At 35.7% G+C, this 26,543-nt stretch overlaps 1 protein-coding gene across 6 annotated transcripts in view; it reads right to left on the reverse strand.

Moving 5' to 3' along the window:
* Positions 1-26,543, reverse strand: part of BIRC6 (baculoviral IAP repeat containing 6) — a 173,740-nt gene that overhangs the window by 94,373 nt on the left and 52,824 nt on the right. For 2 of the 6 annotated variants that reach the window (XM_068185299.1, XM_068185297.1), the window contains exons 22-43: positions 22,567-22,700; positions 21,340-21,486; positions 20,634-20,821; positions 19,702-20,016; positions 19,230-19,329; positions 18,516-18,730; positions 18,137-18,345; positions 17,488-17,834; positions 16,158-16,377; positions 15,109-15,242; positions 12,441-12,578; positions 11,520-11,647; positions 10,968-11,099; positions 8,835-9,050; positions 8,297-8,480; positions 7,761-7,916; positions 7,291-7,424; positions 5,556-5,709; positions 4,666-4,782; positions 3,486-3,640; positions 2,089-2,215; positions 1,096-1,206 (exon numbers count right to left, since the gene is read on the reverse strand). In XM_068185299.1, the coding sequence (XP_068041400.1) occupies positions 1,096-1,206; positions 2,089-2,215; positions 3,486-3,640; positions 4,666-4,782; positions 5,556-5,709; positions 7,291-7,424; positions 7,761-7,916; positions 8,297-8,480; positions 8,835-9,050; positions 10,968-11,099; positions 11,520-11,647; positions 12,441-12,578; positions 15,109-15,242; positions 16,158-16,377; positions 17,488-17,834; positions 18,137-18,345; positions 18,516-18,730; positions 19,230-19,329; positions 19,702-20,016; positions 20,634-20,821; positions 21,340-21,486; positions 22,567-22,700 (3,761 nt within the window). The remainder of the gene's footprint in view (positions 1-1,095; positions 1,207-2,088; positions 2,216-3,485; positions 3,641-4,665; positions 4,783-5,555; positions 5,710-7,290; positions 7,425-7,760; positions 7,917-8,296; positions 8,481-8,834; positions 9,051-10,967; positions 11,100-11,519; positions 11,648-12,440; positions 12,579-15,108; positions 15,243-16,157; positions 16,378-17,487; positions 17,835-18,136; positions 18,346-18,515; positions 18,731-19,229; positions 19,330-19,701; positions 20,017-20,633; positions 20,822-21,339; positions 21,487-22,566; positions 22,701-26,543) is intronic. The other 4 variants (XM_068185301.1, XM_068185298.1, XM_068185300.1 and 1 more) reach the window with 4 other exon arrangements.

Here is a 26,543-nt window from a genome sequence, read left to right on the forward strand (position 1 = left end):
GTAGCAGTATACTGAATCAGTTCAAAACCCTGAAAAAGCACAATATGAAACAGATCCTGCAGAAGTGGGACAATGCTTTTTGATAAATGCCATCATGCCAATGTTCTCCCTTTCATGACTGGCTCAGGTGTACAACATCCCCTGGGAGGCGTTACAAGGACATTCACACATCAGCCTGACTGTGTTCCTCCCTTCTGATAAGGTGTAACTGACTCAAGCCTTGACAGTACACGTGCTTGTTAATTGAAGGTAGTTATTCCAGAAATCAGGCCACGATCTATTCTCAAATACTACCAAAAATAGTGAAATCTCAGTGTGTGCATAATAAGTCTCTTTCATTAGTTTTTTGCAGCTCTGCTTCTTCACCTGATGACAAAAATTTCAGCAGATTTTTGTGAGACTGATTTCTAAATAACACACAGAAAGGGGACAGAAAGTAAAAATTTTAAGAACAAAGTACATCTTAAAGTCAATGACTTGAAATGGCAAATATGAAAAAAAGTTCATAGGCAACATTTAAAAACTACTTTAACTTCTATTTATTTTTGTTGTGACAAAATCTCATTCACAAAATGAGATTATTTCTAGTGTGTTATGGAGCACTACAGAGAATGTGAGATATTGCTGGTATGTATAGGGAAATGAAATGGCTGGAATTCCATTTTAATAGATTCAGCTGCTGGGAGCTTATTTTCAGATAGTTCAATATAAGCAGTGACTGGTGCCTGCATATTTACAAAAAAATTCCTACTCTGTCAGAAAAACTTCAATCTCACTCACAGCAACTTAATCATTCCTCTCTGCTACTTCTTCTCATGCTACAAAACTAATTCCCAAGGATCATCAGCTAGTCCTAAAACGTTTTTGGAAGACACTGACGACTTACTTATAATGACATGTTCTTTTACCATGAGGGTTTCTGTTTCCCATGGTACAAGCAATTCAAGGAGTTCACTCTTGAAAAGCCCGAAGTTAATGGAGAACAAAAGCATGCGTATGACAAAAGGAATGTTCTGGAAGTCTTCTGATGGAATCAACATTCATTTGTACATCACTAAAACTGTCAACATAAGAAAACCAACCACACAAACTTACCATTCAGCTGCATGTTTGTCATGAGTGTTAGGCTGTGAAGCACAAGGCACCACGTCCGGAGTAAAGTATTAGGATACCATGCCAGAACTGACAGGAAGCTAGTTACTGAAGCTGTCAAGAAAAACAGTTTTTTCCAAGTTTTAATCTTCAAGGTATAACTATAAATTTCTAATTTTTACTCCAAGGTGCTATGCTGATAATTGTTATTAATACTATTGTTCCTTTCATTCAGCACTGTTGTAACCACTGTTGCAGGAACAGTGACAACAGTGGTCAAGACAAAGTGAATTAGGAAATTAGGAAATGAAACCTCACCAACACTTCACAGGAATTGGCCCACAGAACTTTCTACAGTGTACAGACCCTGACATCTCAAAGAAAACAGTGCAAAGAAACTGGTTCCAAATGTTCTCATGGAAGTCAGTGTAACAGGTTCATCATATCAGGCATTAACATTTTGGATTATCACCACAAGATACCACAGACTTTCTTAATTATATAGTATAAAATATTGCAAGAAAAAAAATCAGCATGTCTCCACACTAGATTAGTAGTCTGATGCTCAACAGTAAGGGAGCTTTCCCATTCTGCTGACCCCTTTTTGTTAAGGGAGGGATCATAGGATAATATAAAGGAGATTAAATTCGTCAGAGAAGTGCATACAGTTCCACAGTTCATCTCAGACTAAGAAGTGTATTTTAATGAATCTTCTTGGGAATAATAATGAGTTAAGAACCACAAATTTTACCATTTGATTTCTAAAAACTTTATAAAAATTAAACAAATCAACTCTTGGTTACACACTAGCAATGTATTTTCCACTTTAAGAAGAAACTGAGACCAAAGAGTTCTTTAATAAGAACACAGAAATTATCTCAACAGTGATCTTGTAAAAAATATTTACTGCAATACTTTTTGCTTCTTAGGAGAAATTGAGTATTAAAAAAAAAAAAAACAAACCCAAACTTGTTTCCCCTATTTAATGTATTTTACCTTGGTTCAGGGAAACAACAGGTATTCGGTTAGCATTATAAAGGAAAATATCAGCACCGCTATCTTTACTTCCAGAGGAGCTGGAATTCAGGCTTAATGTGAGCCATAGCTGCAATAGGGATTCAAGCTGAAAAAAAGGGGAAAAAACGCACTGTGAGACCAAACTCAGAACCCCAGAGCACCAAAGTTTTAATTTTAAAAGTCTGATCTAGGCTTTTAAAAGCTGATTCTCAGCTGCTACTGTTTCACTACACACACACACTCTCTCCTTTACCAGATTTGAAAATTCTACTAAACATAATATTCAAGGCAAATTCAGCCTAACTAGAAAATGCTTCTGCTATTGTTTTTGTAATTGATTTCTTCCAAATAGTTTCTCTCAAGAAGCTCCTTCAAACTTGTGTTAAGAAAAATGCAGCTTTATGCACTGTTCAGAAATACCCTTATTATAACCTTATAATGGCACATTATAACTGTAACGCATACAGGTAAGTTTACAGGTTTGCATGGAAGCTTTTGTAATGTTATTAAAGCATGGAAGCTTTTGTAATGTTATTAAGGTGATGTTTTCCAGTCAACCAAAATTATTCAAAAGCCCCATTTATCTAATGAGAAACCTTAGAGACACTGATGCTTACTCTGAATAATTAGCCCAAGGAAAATAACTCTAGATATTCTGGGGAAGCATCAAGGATGTTTACACAAGAAACTGTATTTTGGATGAGATATTCAAAGAACAATTCTGGTATGGAATCAGTCGCTATCAAAATATCAGGCAGGCAAGCATCTAATCATTATACATATATATAGCACGCATGGCATTCCTCAAATGCCATGTGTGCTATATATATAGTGATTAGATGCCTGGCTTCTTGTATGTCAAGAAAAGTATTGCTAAACCAATGACTTTTCAAAAAGCAAACTTTTAAATTTCCTGTTACCATACAGGATCATTGGATAATTCAGATTGGAAGCAACCTTTGCAAGTTATCCAATCCAACCTGCTCAAAGAAATGCCAAAGAAGATATCAGACTCTGTGGCTTGGGGGTTTACTCAACTGGGTTTTGAAAACCTCCACAAATCTCCATTTGTCATTAAGTGTCACTTAGTGACATTTTTCATTAATAAGCAAATAATTATCATTCAGTGGACATACAAACTTGTTTTTAAATATGAAAATGTATACCAGTTTTCCACTGTAACAAGCAATGTCCGCTTTCACAAAGGCTTTCAGTGCTATTACATCATCGGTACTCTTGTCCATGACATATTCATAAGCAACAAAGCACATAACCTAACAGAATACTTGAATCCTATGTAGCAAGAAGTAGAGGAAAATAACTCTCAAATTTAGAGATAAATACTATCAGAACATTAAAAATTTTAAATTCTCTACCTGAACATGGTGGACTTGTAGCATGGAAAAGAGTTTGTTGAAGCACGCACTCAGCATAGGTATAGATGACAACTGCACAATCAGCTGGGCATTTTGGTTAGCAGCGTGTAATCCCCTCAGCAATGAATCATCTGTGCCACTGGGAGACTGTGTCACTAGAAAACAAAACAGGGCACCATCCCCCCATGAATTACTCTGAAAAGTTGTCAGAAGTAATTTCATAACTATTTCCTTGCATTTTATACTTAAGTGAAAGACACTTTTTTATAACTTTGAAGAACATCTTCAACATAGTGTTCAGTTTATTTGGACTACTAAATGCCATAGTTGTGTCATACTTGAATATCAGACATTTCCATCTTCACACAAACTGTTTGGAACTGAGTCCACACAAATAAATTTTCACAGCCATTACAGCAGTGTCCTGGTAACACAATGGCAAGACAAACAATTGTAACATCTCTTTCACGCATTACAGTGCAACTGTTGCAGACAATAATGAACTTCCAGAGAATAAAGTCTGAAGATATCACTAAACCTACTCCATCACTACATACTCAACCAATGACTGCATGCACATTAAAGTACCCAGAGGGCTACAAAGAGACACATTTTAACAGGCTGGGCAGCACAACTCACTGAAAAAGGTTCAAAAGTAAAACACTGAGTCTTTTTGTAACATAAAGCTCACTGAACATCTGAGTTCAATATTGTATTCAAGTATTTTCACTTTCATCACTTAGTAGGTGTAACTGTCAAATGCAAAGAGCTTTCAAACACCAAGAGTGAAGCTTCACACAGGAAGTTTAATGTTCACTTGCATCTAGACCTAAAACTGAAAATTTTCCCTTCTTTGTTGCATAATCCACATGCATAGTTGACTGTTTCACAAAATGTCTTAAATACAGGCATGTAAGTTATTCAAAAATCTGAATAAAGAACTTCCCTTCTTTGTTGCATAATCCACATGCATAGTTGACTGTTTCACAAAATGTCTTAAATACAGGCATGTAAGTTATTCAAAAATCTGAATAAAGAACTATCTCCAAAGTACAGCCTAATAAGAAAACTCAAGCAAAATGTAACTTTTTCTCAGCTACTGGCTACAGAAAACATTACTACAAACTTCAAAGCATCATGATCATTATGTGAAGAGAATGATTTGACAACGCGTAATTACATGTAGGAGATGTGTTTGTTAATGCTTGTAGAATGGAATCAGCCTCCAGTGTGGACATCATTTTCAGCATCAGCTCAGCCTGCTGCTCAAGTCCAACTTCAAGACGTGCATCTAACGCTACAGAAGGCAACAAAAAAGGTAAAACTGAGTATATCAAGGACATACATAATTACAGAATCACAGAATATTCTGAATTGGAGGGGACCCACAAGGATCATCAAATCCAGCTCCTAAGAGAATGGCACGCAGGGGGACTGGACCCACAACCTTGGTGTATCAGCACCATGCTCTGAACAACTGAGCTCATCTCACCTTTAATTTGTTCCTCTTTCTATAACATTCTTACAGACCTGAAATACATAGTTATTAAAATACCGAATTTCTCTGAAACACACCCAAATTTCTTTCCACACTCACTTTACTATCACACATGGCAATCTGCATGTGTTCAAGACATTTCTTCCTAAGGCAATAGCTCTCAAATGAGAACCATAAAGTTGTTTTTTTCAAGTGTGGCAAAAGAAAAATTTATCACCTAGTTCAGTAGTACTCCTACAAACGAAACATGTGTGCCACTTCACTCCTTTGGGGTAGAGCCAGCTAGGGAAGAGCTTCCAAAATTTCCCGAGAAAACAGGAAAGATTTAAAACTGCCTATAAGTGCATTCCAAAATGTTACAAAATGAGGTTTTCTGCTATGTTGGGCTTTTTTAAATGTAAGTTTCATACTATATTATCACAGTTACTACAGGAAAAAAATGTGGCATATATAAAATCTAATTCTTTCCTCTTGAAATACAGAGATATTGCTACATTAATTTCTTGTTCTAAGGAGTCAATTACAGTATTACAGAAAAGAGACCACAAACAGAACTTCAATTCATTGCTTACCTTGAGAGACTGATATGCTGACAGTTTGTGATCCATTTTTCTCTGTAGTTACAGGTGGTTTTGCAACTGGAATTCCAACACCACCAATGTAAGGATTGTAATTGTAGGTGCCATATTCAGCACCCCAGTAATCGTACCAGGTGCTACTTATAGGCTTAAAAAACAAGCAAACAAAAAAAAAAAAAAAAAAAAACCCAAAGAAAAACAATAAACAGCAAGTCTTTAGATTGCCAAAAGTTTTTAATGACTAACAAACTTTGAAGTTTAAAAAAAAATAAAACCAGAATATCAGTTCCAATAGCTTTAGAAAATTGTTTCAATTCTTACTGCAGTATAAGCTATTCAATCCTTAGTGACTGTCAAAATCCAGCAATGTAGTTACCTGCCTCAAAGATTCAAGCCAATTTGAAAATGTTATCATCAGTTTCTCTTCCCACATTTGTAACATATTGTAAATGTGGAAGTAGAGTATTACACAGATGTTTTGAGGAGCTATTTATCAAGACAGAATACTGTACTATACTATTAACTGTACTAATTAAGTACCTTGAAGCCTCAGTGAGGCTCAGGGACTATTTGTACTGGGCTCTGGAAAAGAAACAGTTGAGTAATCTCTACTTGTGTCATAATTTAAGACATTAAGAAAGCATATGGATCACAAGGAAAAAAAGTAATGTAACACTGTATAAAGGCAATTTGCATATGCTGGTCTTTTTAATGGTGAGATCCAATACCAACTGTCATTTCACAGATATGGAAGCAAATGTTAAGAAGGATGAAGAATGAAGACGTGGTTTTATGGCAATTTTTTTTGCAGACATCAAAGCAGGTAAGACGATAAAGGTATCTTGGATGAAGCTACTAGTACTGCCACATGACATGACAGAATAAAGAAGGCAGGAAACATCAGTAACACAGAAATTCAGCAGTAAGTGTAATTTTTGATAGTAGACTGAGATTTAAAGAAAAAAATCTTTACATGATAGGTAATGAGTGGAAGGACATATGAGGGAATACAGCAAAAAACTTCAGTGTTTTCTGAGCAAGCGGTGAGACAGATAATTTAGGTTAATTCAAACGAAAGGTTTAAGTCAATAGTGAGAGGCACGGAAAAATTCCAAATGTCATCCTTCTAAACAGAGAAAAGAGACTCAATACTTCATTATGAACAGTGTGTTTCTTTAAAGTCTAAATATTTTTTGTTTTTTCATAGACATTGTGAACATTTTATTTGTACAACATATGTATATTTAGCCTTAATTTTAAGTATAAAAGTACTTAGTAATTTTCTTTTTCCCCAGTGAAGTAAATTTTGAAGTGAGTTGCTTCTCTTCATAGTCTGGAGCCAACCTGAGCACAATCTACTGTTGGCTTCCTTTTTTAAATACAATACTAACAACAACTCATCTTAAGATCAGTCACAGAAATGGTGCTCTGTTCTTAATAAAAAGGACAAGACTAGATCTTGTTTTTCTATTATGCTTTTGATGTCTTCAATAGGTGCTAAAGTGTGAGTAAACTCAGAACCTCTTGTTTACACAAGTATCTTCATGCAAAAGTAAAATATTCTGTGGTCAACTGAGATGTAAATATTTACATTCTTTCTTGTCATTCCACATTAAACATCATAAAAAACCAGCAGCAGGTACACTTACACTACTGAAGCAGTGTATGAGAGCAAGGATTTTTCTATCTCACATGTAAAGGTTATCCTGAAAATTTAGGTGTGACATACCTTGAAGACTTTGGCTGCAAGGGGATCTTTTTCCAAATCAATATCCAAAGGATCAATATCAACTTCCATCAGGTCTTGCAGTAATTCAAGATCAATGTCCTTATCTTTTTCCAATGATGATAAAGGTGGAGCACCTTGAATCATTAAAAGAGTATTAACACTAGCAAGTAAAAATTATAGAACAAGGATGTATAATATACGTAACAGATAATTTTAAGCTTTTTAATATTAAATCTTTGTGGAAAAAGTTAAAATATGCAATCAAGTTGCCTTTTTAAAAATAATAGGAAAAAGCCATTTTTTACTTGCTAGATGTAAAACTAACTTAAATTAATTACTCAATCTGCCTATATTATCAGAAATTATTTATGCTATCACCAAAAGTCTTTTACTGATACCTTGATAGATGAGTAAATATTTTTTTATTCATTTCAATAAATGCACATATACAGAATTATGGACTAATTTACCTGTGATGTCATGTGTCAAAGGCTCATCTATGGTTTCCACTAGCTGAACTGTGGACTGCTGGAGAGAGTCATCAGAATCTCCAGCTGAAGCTCCAGCATCTTCTCCCAAAGCACTTTCTTCCATAGCTTCAGCTGCTATAGGTGCCAACAACTCTCCTAGGAATTAAATTAAGCAGACAACTTCTATTCAAGCTTTATTCCCATTACAAATTAACATCTCAGTGTCTATGCCAACTGTCATTTTTTCATCTATCTCTAAATCCTCTGGGGGCTATTTCTTCAAGGGGAAGTGTTCTGAATAATTTTGAAATAATCAGGGTCACACAAAAATGAACTCTTCAATGCACAAGTCACTCTAATTGCAATTTTAAATCTCAATTTTACACACTAACCTAAATATTATGATTTTTTTGGGTTTTTTTATAATTTAGACTGTGTCAGCAGATTAACATAGTGATAAACTCTTCCCCAAAATACTAAAGGAAGAAAGATTCAAGTGCAAGATATTTTCTGAAGAATATGATCTTAAAACAAACCTGCTAGAATATCCTGTAGCATACAAGTCAGAGAATACTGAGCCCATGCTCCTCCCCAAGAGATGTCTCCTCTGTTAAAGTCAGTTCCAACAAGAAGCAGCAACAATCTTTCTAACTGAGTCTCATTTACAATTTCACATAAATGAATTGTTGGTCTTGTAGCATTCGCAATTCTAGCAAGAACCTATCAAAAAAAAAAAAAAGATAAATATATGCCTATTCATAGTTAACCCTATGATTATTAGATTTTGCTTACAAATAAATCAGGTATTTTTACCAGCTCATACTTTAGAATTTTATGAGTGCAATTACATGAATATATTTTTTTAAAGTTAGTTTTTCCATACAATATGGCCGCTCCAAAATTGCAAGTCACACAAAAAGTGACAGATCAGAAAAACTATTTCACCAGAAATGATTAGCAATTTTAGTGCTGCAGCTAACTCTTACCATCACACAAGGAAAAAAGCAGTAATTGAAAACTAATTTAAAGTGGTTGCTACTGCCACTACATAGTGATGTTCCATATTCTGTTTACCTTACAAACAAAAAGAAGTAGATCTGCATGACAAGTAAAGTCCATGGACAAGAGAAAGAGCGCCAGCTTTTGCACTACAGAAATGCAACGTTCATGTGCCAGTGTAAAAGGAAGTGGTTCAATTTCTGGAGTTTCCTTTGCTGTTGATACTTCTGTATCTAAAGAAGAACGAGGCCATTCTGCAGTTCGACGCAAGCGTATTAAGTCCTTGAAGTGCTGCAGAAATTAAATTTGAAACAACAGTTACAGTTTAAAACTGACCTCTAAATCCTTTCCCAATGAACTAGCGTGTTAGCAATAACAGAGACTGTGGAACTCCTTAAAAAAACTAGAATTAAGTCTAAAAATATATGAGAATCTGGAATGGAATTAAGGCTTTATTGGCAGAAATTTGTTTTGGCAGCATGTTATCTCAGATGACAAATGCATAATCAAATTCAGTTCTGCAGAAGTGCCAATTAAGCCTTATGTATACCATAACACATATTGAAAATACATATTTTCAAAGTTTCTTTCATATTTTCACACCTGTACATAAAGCTACAGTTACCATAAAGCAAACTGCATAGAAAAATAGCCAATATGGAAATTTACTTTTACAAGAACACTGACTTTTCAGTTCTTCACATTTGATAAGTCATCAGGAATTTCTAAATTTTTTAATACTGCCATGATACAAAGTATGCATTACTCACACCATAAATTGAACTAGTTTGATTTTTGATCATGGCTCTGAACTACAACCTTTTTGACAGAGGGCCTACATGTGATGGAGAAAAGAAGGTGCTTTTATTAATCCTCTCATCCACCAAGCTCATTCATTTAGCAGCTCAGCTCATTGTATCAGCTACAGTAGCAGTCATCAGGTAATACAAATGCCTCTTATAATCCCACTTAAGCAGTAGCTACTGAAGTAGACCAAAGAAAGAGCTATTTAGTAATACAAAGGTTTCACTTTCTCCTAAATGCAGTACATGTTTCACATCACTCACAGCTTGTCATAACTAGAAGTGATTAGTAGGTGAAATCGCAAAACACGCATAAAATGCAACTATCAAGGTCACAGTAACACCTTAACTACAAGAAACTACAAGATGAAAGATCTTTAGTTCAACATGTTTTTTTTATGCAACGTGGCTACTATAAACTTAAAACACCTTGTCAGCACAGTTCAGCCAGTAACTCATTTAAAGATGTCTCAAGGGGCCGTCAGTAGAGCAGCCCCCTTGGTATAACCTGCTGGAATAAAGCAGAAGATAGTGCAGGAAAGAACAGCTTATGACAAGCACAGTTAGTGAAAACTTGGAGCTTCATTTTTATGCTAGTGGATTTTTTCCCCCATAATTACTAGAAATTTTAAGATTTCCCTTTAGATTGCCTGTAAGGTCCAACGTTATGTAGTCTCCTTCCACAGACCTATTTTCAGGCATCCTAACAGACATGAATACTTCTTGAACTAGGGAGTAAATATTTCAAGAGACACCTAAGTTCAGTAACTGGAAAGATTTACACATTTTTTGTGTACCCTGCAAAGTTCACGTTGTCATTGTCTGAAATCCCTAAATTTCAGCATCTCTTCTCATAGCCAAAACAATTCTTTAACTACATCATCAACTCTCAATATCTGAGGCTTATTGCAAGATGCCGCAACTAAAGTGGTGGGTACCTTCAGGAAGCTAAAGAGCTTATGACAAACTTCAAAAACAATTCTCAAAAGTCATATTTATTAGTTCAGGAAGACAGACATTGGCATGATTATTTTCCAATTACTCAACCAGGAAAGCATCTAGAAGAGCATCATGCATAAAAGCTAGCCATATAAAGTACTACTTTGTCTTTCTATTGCTGTATGCTATCCAAAGTTTAATGACATGACTGGCATCCCCGAAGCTACAAGTTTATTAGCAATTTTGGCCATGACTACCTTAAAGAATCCTGTAGAAAATAAACTATTTTTCACAGAGCAATAAATTTCCAGATGGCTGCTTTTTTTCAGTATTAGAATATACTTGATAGCAGCTATGATGAAACAACTTTTTGTAATAAGGTCAAAGTAAGACAAAAATGACTTTGCAGGAACAGGTCTTTTCACATAAAGGACAAGAAGTCAGTTACAGTTTCAGAGCATCATACCTTTGAAGTAGCCTGCTTTAGTTTTGCCTGTTCTACTAAAAGTTTGTATGATGATCCTTTGTTGCTTTGTATTTTCTCTTTTTCCATCTGTTCCACCAAAGCCTTCTGTTTTGCTTTTAATAAGTTAAGTTGCTAAAAGAAAATGTTAATAGGAATAAATGAAAATTTAAGCAATAAGATGTTAAAAGGATCAGTATGTTCACATGATAGCAATCTTCAGTTCAAACTGTAACTTGAGCTTTTAAAACACTTTTAAATCACAGTGCAGGTGCTTGCACTCAGATGTACTCAGATTTATGTAGAAAGTACATTATATTTATTGTCCAATAGAGTACAATAGTACACTCCAACATTTGCTTTTCTAGCAGATCCCTTGCCCCATGGTTTTAGATGAATGTCAAAGAAGTTAGGCAGCCTTTAGCTACAGAATCAGACCTATGCAAAAGCAAGGCTGAATGAGTCCCAATGCCAAAGCTGTTGTTTCAAGAAATGAGATATCCTATAAATGAGACACACTTCTGTGAAAATAGCCACTACCATGCAGGAAGTCACCTGTTTATGATGCACGAGCTGCTTTCTGATCTTTCGGGAATACAGTCTATCGAGGCTGCTGTTGCCTTTAGTAGATCTGCTCAGACTCTGAGTGTGAAGGCTATTATTGATAAAACTCCACTGGTTCCCTAATGGAAATAGAATTTTAAAAATTAATCCATCTTATTAAATCTCATGTAACTCTATAGAAAAGCCTTTAGGTTTCAATGGTTAGCATCTCCATATACTAAGTACTAAAGAAACAAGCTAAATGGAACTCTTGGCATTATTCAGCTATCCCCACTCATAGTAGTATTTCTGTGTGATAGTAAAATGCAGCGGTACCATCTTTTTTCATTATTCTTAGAACATATAAGCAGGAAAGCAACTCTGTCCTAAGTAAAAATAGATAAACAGCTTCATAACATAAAAGGTTTATTTTAATTTTTAGAAAAGATATTAAAAGAAAACCATAGCTAATCAAAATAATAATAATAATAATACTGATGATGATAATATATGGTATACATTATTATTACTACTACTACTATTATAAAATAAATTAAAACCAGACAAAAATCACATTTAAAAATAGTGGATATAAATACCAAAACATTTATGAAATCATAGTGCTGGCCCTTTCTCACAGTACAAAGTGACTCAACATAGTGCACTTCCAATTGTAAAGTCCCAGTCACAGGGTAATACACAGACATTTCACAAACTAAAATCAATCCTGCGTTTTTCACTTGAAAAAATGAAAGAGATTATATTTATAAGGAGATGTGGATGTAAATAAGCAGACAAGAACGAAAATAAAAAGATCACAACATGCATTTTTAAAATCTCTTTTTTCAAGTGAATAGAAAATTCATTTCAGGAATAACAGCTCTCCCAGAGCAATACCCATAGAATTAAGTGTTGATAATAAATGTAATATACCTGTCAAAAAGCGTTCCCTCTCTTTTCCATTCAGAGGTTTCTTGGCTGTGGCTGCTTCATCTTCAACAGTAGCTACATAATCCAGTAGTCTGGACACCAGCATTACAACCCAACTGATCATGGGAATATCTAAAACTCCTTCAAAATAAACAAATTTCAGTGCCTTAATAAATTTCTTAAGACATAACAAACGTCACATATTTCACTAGCCCATAAAGACTCCACTCCCCTCTTTTTGTTTTTTAAAAGGAGAGTAGGAGTCTGAGCACTCATAAATGAGGGAAGAAATCAGTGTAAAACTTAGGTGCAAACAAAAATGTCACAGTTTCCATAGTGTGATGAAGTCAGAACTCAAAAGCTTCATCTCAACTGTTCATGTTAAAAATTAAGCAACATTTTTTTCTTAAAAAGAGTCAAAAATTTAATGTCTAAATTTCCTAAACACCAAATGCATAATGACAGCTGCTTGCATTAAAGTACATTAAGTAAATATCTCAAATTCTACAGTGTGCAATTCCTCCATCAAGCAGGGCTCCAATAACATAGTTATAACCATGCATAGAGATAGCCTCCATCTTGATTTCTCCATTACTGTATTTTCATGTAGCTATCTGAATAAGTTGCAGGAAAGTCAAGAGTGACTTCAGACTAGATGAACCACACTGGTGGCACTAAAGATTGGCTAATGCCTATTTCAGTCTCACACTTTAAATGCCATATTTTTGTACAGGCAGAAAGGAAAAAAACATATCTTGTGCATCATTCAAGAAAAATCTTTGTGCACATGGAAATCCTAATGAACAGTTCCAAAGTGAACTCATGACCGCTCAGGAAAATCAGAAACCTACAAATAATGACCACTTAATTACAGTCATTATGCAAATGGCATAATTCTACCATGTCATTACAGCAAAGACATCAGCCCTAGCAGTTACACCCACATTTTTGTATCAGTGCGCTCTGCTGAGCCACATTTAACTACACTGTGCTTTTCATGCACGGACCTCAAAAAAGCTGTAATTAATTCAAACTATTATTAAATGCAGATCAAACAAGAAAACTAAGGCACAGAAACGATCCATCCAAAATCACATGTAGCTGCTGGCATCCAAGCAGTAGGATGCAGCCTGACTTGTTAATTGCAGTTTCCTGAGCATACTCTGACAGAAAGCAGCCCAGCCCATGGAGGCAGAGGAAGGACTCCAACAGGTCCATAACAGGACCTGGACTGTTCCTGGACTGGAACCACAGGCTAAATTGCAAGAACAGACATGAGGAGCACTGGTGACTGCTACACACCTTTTTGGTTGGCAGAATCAAAGAATAAAAAACAAGGATGCTGCTGCAGAGTGAAGTACATACCTTTTCACACTTCTGTTAAAACCATTTATTTTCTTTTATCTCAAAAAAAAATCTCAAGCTTCTCTCCCTCCCCCCTCGAAATGTCTTTTGCTCATTCTTTTTCTCCTCTTCTGGCCTCAAAGTTTACAATTTCTTTCCACCCATAACACTCACCTCTTGCTCTGATTTTCCTTTGCTTTTCATTTTTTCCCCAGTAAGTTTTCACCCCTTTGACCCTGGTTTATGTGTGATAGTTCTCAAATAGGAATTTCTTCTGCCATACCTGATGCTTCCACCACACATAATATTGCCCTAGTACTCACCTGTACTGTCCAGGAGGAAGGAAGCTGGAAGACCAGCAAATAAAGCTCTGAAGTATCAGCTACTTCTGCTTCCTAAAGTCCTCCATGAGGACAACTAGTAAGGCAAGAGCTATGAAAGGAATTGGAAGCTGTGGGGAGAGTGCAAACAGAGGTAGAGGAGATGTAAGCTTGGGTTTGCCTCAAACTAGTTAGAGACTATAGCAGGATATGGCCCCAATAGAGAAAGCACATGGTAGATAGTGGGAAGCAATAGGACAGCTCCTGACACCAGCTGTTGGTCTGTTAACATCAAAACACAAGGGAAAACTAAGGACAGAGTCTAAGCTGGCACTTCACAGACCTCACAAGGCTAAGAATTTTAAACAACTTATATTCTATAATGCTTTGCTACCTGTACATAACAAATGAAGGAGCCTAGGGTGTGATGTTTTCAAAAATAAGAATTTGTGCCAACCTTGGGGTAGTTAAGAGAACACTCAAAGAAAATAAACTTTGCAGGATATAATTTCAGTAAATTTTTAGGATCAAAAAAATGTAAATTTCTTGTAATTACAAAAAATCCCGCAAGAACAAACTCTGTGTATTTTGCAGAAACCATGCAGATACATGTAACAAACTTGTCCTCGTATCTGTTTCACCTCAAAAACTTGAAACTTAGAAAGGATCTTATGAGCAAAAAGGTGCATTTCTCTCCAAACCATTAAATTCCAAAGTCATTCACTAGAGCTGTCTATACATTGAATGTTCCCCCCACTCTGCCAAAGCTTCCTAGCTGCACTATAAATAATCAAATAGATTTTGCTAAGTTTTAATGGGGTGGGGGAAGGAATTTCTTTTAGCACCTAAAGAACAAGAAGATTAATCACATTTTAAAAAACAATTGTGTTTTAGAAATATAGTAAACAAGCAATTTCTTCTTTTAATACACCAAAAATTGTGAGTTAGTCTCTCAATTTTCTAGTTTATAATGAATATGAAAATATTCTCCCAACTTAGAAGGCTACCTTCAGTTCTTCTGTGCACAGGTAAATGAGGTTGCAGTGGTGACAGCAGGTTATCCAGGAGATTAAGTAAACTCTCTAAAACACCACTGTTGCTAAGCGATCTCTGGCCAATGCAAGAAAGCAACATGAAGACCCTAAAAATAAAATTTACATATTTAAGGTTTTATTTCTTTTTCAGAATCACTAATATCCTGCAACACCCCTTATATAACAATACTGTCCTAGGCTTTCATCTGAGACACAGACAGGTTGCTACAGAAAGCAGTACTGCGGCCCAGCAAGTAGACTGGATTTCACATTCTTATCGTTGTTAAGGTCAATATAGCATTTTAGGGTGAACATCATCTCTTTCACCCTCAAGAGGTCAGCAGAGTCTTCCACATCTGAAACAAGATCTCATCCATTTCCTATTATGCATTACTGATAGCAGGGAAAGAGAATGAAATCTATGGATTCTTATATCCTTGATTTAATTAATTTTAAAAAGATATGAAAATACAGATGTTGCTGTTCAAAGACGGCAGAAAGCCTCTAGGCAGCAAATATGTTTGATTAAAATAAAATGCTAACATTTAGAATATTAAATACCTCAATCAGTAATCTGAAATAATCAATACACTTAACATTCAGTGACCAACTCTACATGTTCTTGCTCTTATCTCAGTGCAGTCTTTTGCAGTGAATGCTAATAGTGTGTCTCAATCCCACTTTCAAATACTGGAGAAGAGCAACTCTATGATTAGGGAACATTTAAGCCTGATAAAAGAGAAGGCCATTTTTGACACTACATAGCAGGACAGCAATCCTGCTAGGTATGTGAAGATCTCCAAGTAAGAAAAAATAGCAAATTTTTGTGGTGTAAGAACCAAATAGGTGCAATAAATTACTGCAATTGGACATTTATCATCTGCAGTTACTTTTTTGGGTCTATGTCTTAAACCAGTGAAAACCATGGATAAGTACCCTTCAGTCCAATTTTGCCAATTCCAATGCTAAGTTATGAACAATGAAATTACTTCATTGATCCACAGATTAGATTTATACCGTACCTGTCTTGTGGAAATATGAGAAGTTGTTCTGAATTGTACAATTCCTGCAGTACGTTTGAGAGAAACTGACCCCACCACCTTTCACCTCCACAGAGCTGAACCAGCAGAAGGCCAGTATGCAATCGTATCTTGGGGGTTCCACTGATACACAGGTGTTTAAATAACTCTTCACAAGCTTGAGCATGAAAAGTACTCTGCAGAACCACAGGAACCGAGTGCCCTTTTAAGAAAAGAGAACACCTCTGTTTAAAGAGACAATGACTTGAAAATATAGGAAAAAGTTTGCAGTAAGTTTTTGAAACTAGTACAATTAGACTAATTGGCACGGGAGTAGAGGAGATGGGAATGCATGGGGAGATGGTGATTTGTAGGTAACTCAAAGACCGGGCCATTTTGTCAAAACCAAATCAATACTATGTCAGTGCAAATACCCCACAGAACCTACATGAAGCAAACCCCAAACCACCATCATGCTTTAAAACAAACTGGTACAGAAAATCACACAACAACCTATCAACAGAAAAATGTTCCTCTTTTTGTGGTGGTTTGTTTTGTTTTTTTTTTTTTTTTTTGGGTGTTTTTTTTGTTTGTTTTTTTTTTTGTTTTTTTAATTCCACCAACTCCTATTCAGATTTTTCAGTTTCAATTCTCCAAGACTTCTTTCAATGGTAAGCTTAGGAAATAAAAATCTTTACTGGATATCAAAAAATTGTGAACTAGAAATACTGGTTTTATGAGTTCACTACCACCACCACTTTCGAGGCAACTTCTGCTTCCTCAGCTCACTTCTAACTGCCTAATCCATCCCCAGCATTGCACAGGCCTCAGTGCTCACAGATCCTTTCACAAGGTGATTCTGCCTGTGAAAACCACATGAGTATTCTGCCTGGGCAGTTTTTTGTTACTTCAGCAAACTGGATCATCCCAATAAAGATCAGATGACTATCTGAACAGAGGAATATGCAGCCAGTACTACACAAAAGCAAGGAGGACCTTGACACCTTCTCCTATCCTTTTCAGGAAGTGGTTAGGTCAGCTTGGTGCCACTGGTAAAACTTTACAATGTACGCTATCAGCTACTAAAATCACAGTAGATGTGACTTGGAGCAGTCTGGTCTACTGAAAGGTGTCACTCTCCATGGCAGGGTGTTGGAACTAGATGATCTTTAAGATCTCTTCAAACTCAAACGCCATTCTACATTTTTATGATTCTACATCTAAACATAGTTTGAAGGCTTAACAGTAGAAAAGTGCAGGTCAAGAAATAGAAATACTTGGAAATTGTTTCTACTAACATGACAAAAAAATCAAAACCTCAAAAAATACTGACCATTGGACGAATGTAGCAAACTGAGCAAAGTATCCAGTAAGTATCTAATGATGGTGCGTAACTGTTCTGTGGATGACATCTGAATCAACTCTTTTGGATCAGACTGTTCCTTCAGTGTTTTCCTGCTTGCACCTAAAGCTACTTTGAGTCTCTGAACAGCATGGTGAGCCAAGTTGAGTTGAAGCTGAAGCTGAATGCAGTCCTGGTAAGCAGAAAATACTCTGCTGTCTTCTTCTACTGCCTTGTCTGGCTTTCTCAAAAAGTACTGGGCATTGTTAGCACTATTGAGTGGTGGCAGGTCAATACTCTGCAGAAGGATTTCTAACCGATGACAGGCCAAATTGTACCTAAAGGGAAATATTCAAAAAACACAATTCAATACACATTAGCAAACAGCAATACATTTGACCATCACCCTGCCAAAAGCCAACTTCCGGTCCATTGTGAATGCACTCTTAAAAGAGATACAGAATAAAAAAAATACAGTGCAGTCTTTATTGCTGCTATAAAGATATTCACAACAACTCTACAAGAGCAGAGTATTTTTTGGTCTGAAGAATATAATGGGAAGAAAAAAAATCTGTAACATTATGACATCTCAGTGGTTTACATTAAAATAATTAGCAAATACACTTTTTTTCCTGCTAACCTGCACTGTATGTCTTCTTGCAATGCAACCATCATTGCCAAATGTTGATCAATTTCTGGCTGATTTGCTGATTCACCTTCTCCTCTGAGGGGATCATGCATTAGTTTCAGCTCATTTTCATAGGGTAGGATATAGGTATGGCCATAATAAAATCCTAATGGGATTTTTGCTCTGGCATTTGTACTACCATATCGACCAATAACAGTGATCTGAAAGAAAATGCAACTATATTGTAACACAATTGTATCAAACCAGGAAAAATAAACACCAAGTCAAAAATACATTAAAAATTTATAGCCAAAAAAGAGTTTGGTCTGAAGAGAACTTAAGTGAAAGTTCACGTACTAACAAACATCAAGAACTTAAAAGAGCCTTTTACCTTCATAAACCTGCAAACTGGGGGTGGCAACAAGTCATGTAAAATAAGTGAATGTGTGCTAATGTCAGTAGCCACTACCAGTCGCCTTCCATCCACTTCTTCTCCTAAAGTCCAAATGTCAATGGACAAAGAAGCCAAATCTCCACAAGTGGGAATCAATACATCTGTCAGTAATATAGGTCTTCCAAAATCCAGAGTCACAAATCTTCTTGCTCCTAGGTGACAAAAACACAGGATTGCCTGAAAGACCAGTGTGTGCTAACCAGGAAGACATGTTACTTCTCAAACAATAAAGCCATTGTTTATATATTGTTTAAAAGGTATATAATGATTTATGCATTGTTTAAAAGGTATATTTGTACACTTGAGGCTAAAAATAGCTGCATAATCCCAGAAACTCACTACAGCTTGAACACTTTGAGAAGAAAATTTTGGCATCAACTTGAATGAAGCTGTTTTGCTTTTTTTTGCATTATTTTTGAACAGGTGCTCTGTTAAGAGACACAACATATTCCCTAAGACTCACGGATTTTTCAACTATCATCAAGTGCTAGATCTTAAAGTCACAGGTATTACAGAACACAAACTGAGAAATATCTTTACTCTAGAAAGCTAAGAGAGACTGAAGCTAAGCAACTTATTTAAAGGCCCAAAAACCAGTCCACTGCTTACTAGAACATGTGTCAAAACTACTATTAGGAATTGTGGTTTTACCTGAGTGCATTCGCTCTATAATAATTGACTGATGAGGTGGAGGTTGAAGAAAATGTGAAGCATGAGATATTGCAAGAGCAAGGCCAGATCCAAGTGGATTCTGAGGAGTGGAAAAACATCAGTAAAATTAAGTTATTAAAATCTATGCATTTACTGTGAGCTGTTAAAGATGTATCATTTTGACAACACTTCACTTAGATTTGAGCACGAACCATCAAAATATATTAACTACTAAGTTCAAAGGATTAATAACTCCTTAGACAGTTAAGCTAGCTCCAATAAAGAGAAACCATATGAGGTACTGTAACACTACTATCTTGCTTTCATAAGTTCTTTGTTTATAGTATAAGGTTAGCAATACAGTTTTCAGATCTCACCCAAATAAATACATATTGACTAGCACTCAAGTACAAATTAAGACCCTGGTAATGCTTACTGCATCTTATTTCTCTAAGAAAAAGAAAATAATTACCGTTCTAGACTTGCTTGTATTTTTGTTATGTGCTGCAAGGTTAACTGTTGGGGGGTCAATGACTGAACCAGGAAAAAGCTGAGCAAGTTCTGCATTAATAACAGCAGAAACTGCTTCATTAGGTGGAGTCAAAGGTGGAGTCATGAAGAGAGGAGTTGTTTTTGGTGTGGGTGGAATGACATCTGAAGGATGAATGAAGAACCCTGGAGCTGCTACTGTATTAGAAGGCACAGAGCTGTGAACAGGACCAACTGCTGATGCTGCTGCTGCCGCTGCTGCCGTTGTCTGATGCAGTTTTGCTTCCAGCTTAGCTTTCTGTGGAGAAGATGAAAGCAATGTATATAGCACATAATACTACTTGTGAACATGGGAGTAGTATTGAGCCACAAGCTCAACTTTGATTATACAACTGTATTTAATAAAACTAAGCTACCTTCAATATAGTCAAGTTGGATGACCAACTATAAGCTGAAAAATTAAACTATTAAACTATCTATTTAATTTGACTCACAAGCTGAGGAACATGAGTAATTACATGGAATAATAAAAAAAAAAATAAAAACCCTACACTGAAAAGCAGAGTCAACACAGCCAAGCATTGGCCAACTACTGGCACTTCTCTGTATCAGCAACTGTGCTTTTCATTTTGGTACACTTCTTTCAATTTCAAACTGATATACTTACTTATGAAGACTTAGGATTTATTACAAACTCCCAACCCACCCTTAAAATACACGAAAACAAGTCTGAAAGACCAAAGCAGCATGACAGACACTACCAGCACTTTGCTTAAGAAGAGCAAACCGGAGTGCTGAGCAGTTCCTTCCTCAAATAGACTGTGGAGGAAAAAAAAAAGGCTACTAGCTCTGCAACTACTTTCTCAGCTTTCGAATTTTAGATACAGCACTAAAAAGAGCCAAATGGCCTCCAACCTGTTGCTGAAGCTTCAAAAGCTGCTGCTGTTTCTCTTGCAGCACCTGGAGCTGTTGCTCGGCTGAAGCCATTGCATGAGAGAGAGACTGCAAAGCTACCTGGGCTGCTGAACTCAGTGCTGTCGAGGCTTCCCCAACTGTTCCAGAAGAGAGGCCACCAACTGCTGGGGTAACCCCAAAGGTACTCACTGGCATGAAACAAACAAACAAAACAAAACACCCATGTAGAAGTTATAAAATACACCTTTTGTTCCTTATTAATTGTTCAGAGTGATGTAAAAACAAGAGAGATATCTTTTTTATCCAGTTCTTGCTACAAGGTAACATCATCTTGAGTTACAAAGTATATGGTTTATACACTATGCACATTGGTCATAAATGTAACACTTGGATTACAGAAAAGCCATCTATTGCTCTGGAATTCTTCCACCACAAAAGGTAGTAAGGTAAAAACGCAAGCTTGCACGTTATACTCTCCAATAGAAACAAATGGATTCAAGTATTTTTTAAATCCACTTTGTTTGCTAAGATCCAAGAAGTTTAACTTCACAAGTAGACATTATTTAAGAAAAAAACAAACCACAGACAAAACATTTCAACAATTGCAAAAATACAAGCAATCAGTTTGTCAAACAGTGCCATTATGTTCAATTAAAAATGTATTATGGAACTATGCTAAGTAGAAAAAATAAAAAATTGTATATACCAGTAAACGTACTTGCATCGTCCCTTTCTATTCTAGTTCCATCACTTGTTGAAACACAGGTAAAGTGCAGAGGTTCAACTTCCAGAAGTCCAGTAAGGGAAGTAAAACTACCTTCAGCAGCTGCACAGCTACTTATTTTCCCATTTCCTGAAAGAGAAACACGTATCTGCACAGTCAGCCAATGTTTTCTTGACAGTGACATGTCAATTCATGAAGTGTCAAAAGGGACAACTAAATATAATACACATATTTTATTAGTTCAGGTTGTAGAAGAAACACCTTAACATTAACACATCCTCAATATAAATGGAAGTCTATTTGCTGTCAAATCTGAAGAGAGTATATTAATAAGTCAAATTGTCAATTGTGACAGAAGCATAGTATAACTTTCTTAATTCCAGAGAGAAATTATATATGGATGCTTTATTCTTTCTACACTGAAAGCAAATTAGCTTGCAAAAATATACTGATGTTACTGGAAAAGAAGATGAAAAAACTGCCAGACCAACCAAGATCATACACAAATTTAGTATAGAACCAAGACTATTAATCAATATCCAAACAAATTCACAGAGTTGTATGGAGGGATAGGAAGGAGAAAGACAATAGCATACAAGAGAAGGAAAGAAGTCACTATGACTGATGAAAAAACTTGCTATGAAAAGAATTTCCTGACAGGTAGAAATTATCTAGTTCTTTAGGACATTGCAGGGCCTAAACATTCACTTATGAATTAACCTGAGAAGATAAGACACAAATATGCTTTTAAGGTATTTTAACTCCTTTAAAACAGAAAAAATACCTCATTAAACCTTTATATTTAAGTAGAAGAATGCCATATGACATCTTCCCATCTTCAAAAAAATCCATTTAGTTGTCTCGGCCTATGTGAGTGCTGCTAGCCTAAATGAATAACAACACACCTCATGGAAGCACTTGAAAGAGGTGACAGGTGATTCCTAGATGACTGACTCAGAGAATGAGAGCAGCCTTTCTGTCTAATCTCTATCCTGAGATATTCTACAGGATAAGAAAATAATAGATTCCAGAAAGAATTTTTTTCTTGCTGTCCTAAGGTCACAGGAAATGTAAAAGATACCATGAGCAACAGAATAACTTGGACTTCAGCTTGGTTGGAAAGTATAAAATCACATCTCCACGAAAACAAAACACTATAATAGAGATTTACCAATTCTACCACAATCAGTCACTGCTAAACATACATACCTGATAGAACATCAGACAAATCAATTTCATCTGACTGTACTCCAATACTGCTGTTGTATACATTTTTACAGGAAGAGCCACATACTTCCAAATCAAAAAGAACTGGATCAAAAGGTGAACTGTATAATCCATATCTGCAAATAAGACAAACAGCACCATTCACACAATAAGAATGCATATAAAATTATTTACAGTAAAAGGCCAAGTATTTTACCATCAGGATTTATTATACTCCAAACTCTTCTGTTCATTCATTTGACACATCTTAGAAATTATCACTTGCTTATACTTCATTAAAATTATTTATTCTATAGTATTTTCAAACTGCTTGTAATGCTAAGTAAGTAACTCTTTGTTACTTAAGAGTTTTGAAGATGTAAAACTGTCCTGGAAACATGAGACACAATCACACTAGGCATGAAAATAGAACTACAAGCCTTAGACAATGAGCCATGGCAAGACACACACCTGCATATGGTAAATGAGACATTAGTCTGAAGTCAATAAAAACACAGTACTGTTTCAAAACAGAAGAAATTCCACCTCAGCTTGTTCTTCCAGCTGAAGTAAGAATTAAAAAAGGAAATGCTGCTAGGCATACCAATTAACACATGTGAAAAACACCTCAACTGAGGAAAACTCATAACATTTACTCTAGCAGTGCTGGAGGGCAAAAAACAGCACCATCACTCGAAGTGGTCCCAAATCAATTAGGGTTTTATAAGTCAAGAAAAAGGAAACTCCAAAGTCATATCAAAATCAGTGGGGTTTTTGTTCATTTGTGGTTTTGTTTGGAAGAGTTTTTTGGGGTTTTTTTTGGGTTTTTTTTTTTTTGGTGGTTTTTTTTTAGTGTTTAACAATACCTATTACCAGCAACTCAGAAGAGGAAAAAACATGAAAATCTGGCTAAATTACTAAGCCAGAGTAGAAAGAAAGAATGCATCTCTGTAGATACAAAAGTGAGAAATATAACACTTTCCACTTTGGCAAGAGATAGAAGAAATCAGAAATATTTCCACAAACACGCTAGCAAGGGCAGTAAGTTCTTCTACCCCCTTTTCCCTCTGCCTCCGAGCAGTTTCTCTTTTCTTTACCAGCTGAGGTAAAAACCCCCAATATGCTGAGAAGGCTGGAACGTTTAAATGGCTTTTTTGATTAAGTAATCACAAAAGTGTAAATGTCTACATGAATACAACACCAGCAACAAGGTAAAAACAGATTTTAGACTTCTGTGATTGTCAAAATGTTCCCACATTACCTGGGGTCAGTGCTTTTGACCACACAATACTATGACTGTAATTACCAGAAAGTGATGAACGATCTTACAAAAGAGCAGATCTGAAAATTACAGATCAACCCATTTAACATTACATTTCCCACCCAAGTTACTCACAAGGTAGCAAATTTTCAATAACTTTATACTCAGAACAACACAGGATAGACTCGGTTGCTCTTTACAAGCATGCATTAGATGGGACCAGTGCATCCTGCACATCTGACAAGACTGATGTGTTTGCTGCCTGACCTTTTTTTGCACACCAGCCAAGACAACATGCTCCTGTAAAGTGGCTAATAACACACACAAAAATGCTCGAACAAAATTCAGTGCTGTACCTTCACAGCCTGCTTTAGACATCAGATTTAAACATTCAATAAATCAGGTTAGCTCAACACTAACACTCATTACACTTACATGTTTTAAATAAAGAATCTGATTTATTAAGTAAACCAGTGATAAAATGTCAAAAATCTGCAAAAGCATTGTAGAGTAGAATTTGAACATACTGCAGAGGGTTTAATTTATTCTGTCCAGCCCAGATTTATTTCAACAAGCATAGTGCCTTTTGCCTGTTCTTCAGCAGAAATTATCAGCTTTACGGTTTTAAGCTTCAGTAGCAATCCTTTTCACAAAAGGATATAAAGGTACACCAACAAAAAACCCTAAGACTAAATCAAGAACGTAATGTAAAAACTCATCAATCACCTTATTCATCTGTGCAGCAATGAACATAAATTATGTGAAATACCTCTTCTGTTTCATTCATCAGAGCCCTCACATAGAATAATGTGTAAAATTTTGCGTATCACAATAGAAGGAAGACAAGGACCAAAGAAGCTGAAGGAAATGCTTTAAGAATGACTACAGATCTGGAGAATAAAATTAAGATATAAATACACTCCAGACATCCAGAATTTGTTTAGAATGAAAGAAACTACTCTCCAGTGCCAGTGTGGGGAGGACACAAGCACTAAAAGGCTTTAAATGCAGCAGGAGAGTTTTCAGATTAGATGAGAGCAGGAGACAGTTCAAGTGTGAATGATAACAATAATTAAACCATGTAACACCTTACAATATTTTGAATAATTTAACTCCATGACTACATGAATCTGGTACTTTCAAGAACAGGCTGGAGAAAATTTTTCACATTTACTAGAGACAAAACAAACCTGTTGTTTTGTAAGACAGTCGAAAATCCTATATAAAATGCCTTTTTTGTTGTTTTTATGAACTGCAAATCATGTAACACACCCTACTGGCCTTATCCTTGCAAATTTTACTTGATTTATTGCAGCACATGATAGTAAAATGAGTATTATTCTCCCATGAATGTGCAGATCTGTTAATTAGATATCTGCTTTTAGCTGATCACCAGATGTTAGCCTAGTGCACCTGCGACCAAGGATGAAGAGGAAAAACACAATAGCATAAATTCTGCAACACAAATGTACACAAAAAAGATAGAATACAATTCGGGGAAAGGAAAGGAAAAAAGGGGAAGCTATGGCTACCTACATATTTCTCTTTAAAAAACCAAATACAAAAAGCAAAATCCAAAAACTACAGTATTCTCTCGATCCACAGACATATGAAAGAAAGGCCCACAAATTTTGCCTGAATTAGTAAACTAAATCAAGAAATAGTCAGTCCTTACTAGAGAGCTGTTGTAATAAAATAAGAGATGTGCTGCTACTCTTAAACTACTTATGGGGTTATGGAATTAAAAGAGAACAAATTAAGTTTTAAGAAGAAAATCAGTAAAACACCATCTAGAAACATTCTAGAAAATCTAAGATTGACGGGCACCAAGAACGGGCTCACTTCAGAAATCTTCCCTTGCCATGCAGACAGCATGTGCTCACCAGAAGGTGATCTGAAATGTCACATGTACCAAATTCAAAAGTGGGCAAATGGAAAGGAGGAAAACCCTCCATTTTAGATATGCTATTTAAAGAAAGTACTTGGAAGCAATTTATATGAAGGAACAACTCAATTCCCACAGAATTCCCTCATGTCATGTGTAATTTTCAGATTTTTCTCTTCCATTTGGTTAAATTCACTTCATTTTTCAAAATTCTAAATTTTTCCAGATACCATTTCTATTGCTGGGATAAGTCTTCTAATCAACTGATGAGATGGTGAAATAAATTAACAACAAAGCAAAGGAATGCAGTAGACACCAGGATAAGGATCCAAGTGTAACACTAAGGTTTTATGAAGTATTTTGGAATTATAGATCTTTAAAAACAAAACCAAAAAACCAACAGATATCCTCACTCCTCTGCATCTTCCCTAAGTACATTTTCTATTACATTTTCAATTTTATCTGAAAATTCTGAACTAACCTCCACCAAAACTTTTCTATCTTGATCTTACTTGACTTTGAGGAAATCTCTTGCATCCAATCCACAACTTAAAGATATGTCAAACAGCAGCATTTTTCCTTCACCATAATGCAGCTTTGGAAACTGCTACACAACTGAACCACCAGAAATTTCCTTTTCATGCCATGTAAATCTAAAGTTAAATGGCCAATCAGTTCAATATGTAGAAGATGAAACATCACAGTCCTAAATTACATTGATATGTAATTTAAAAGAAGAACCCGCATTCGCAGTAAATTACTCCAGGTCTCTACACTTAGAATGTGGACTTTAGAAGAAATATGTTAAATGTATTGTCCACCTACTGAAAGACT

The sequence above is a fragment of the Anomalospiza imberbis genome, chromosome 3 (genome assembly GCF_031753505.1).
Source record: "Anomalospiza imberbis isolate Cuckoo-Finch-1a 21T00152 chromosome 3, ASM3175350v1, whole genome shotgun sequence".
Classification (NCBI taxonomy): Eukaryota; Metazoa; Chordata; class Aves; order Passeriformes; family Viduidae; genus Anomalospiza; species Anomalospiza imberbis.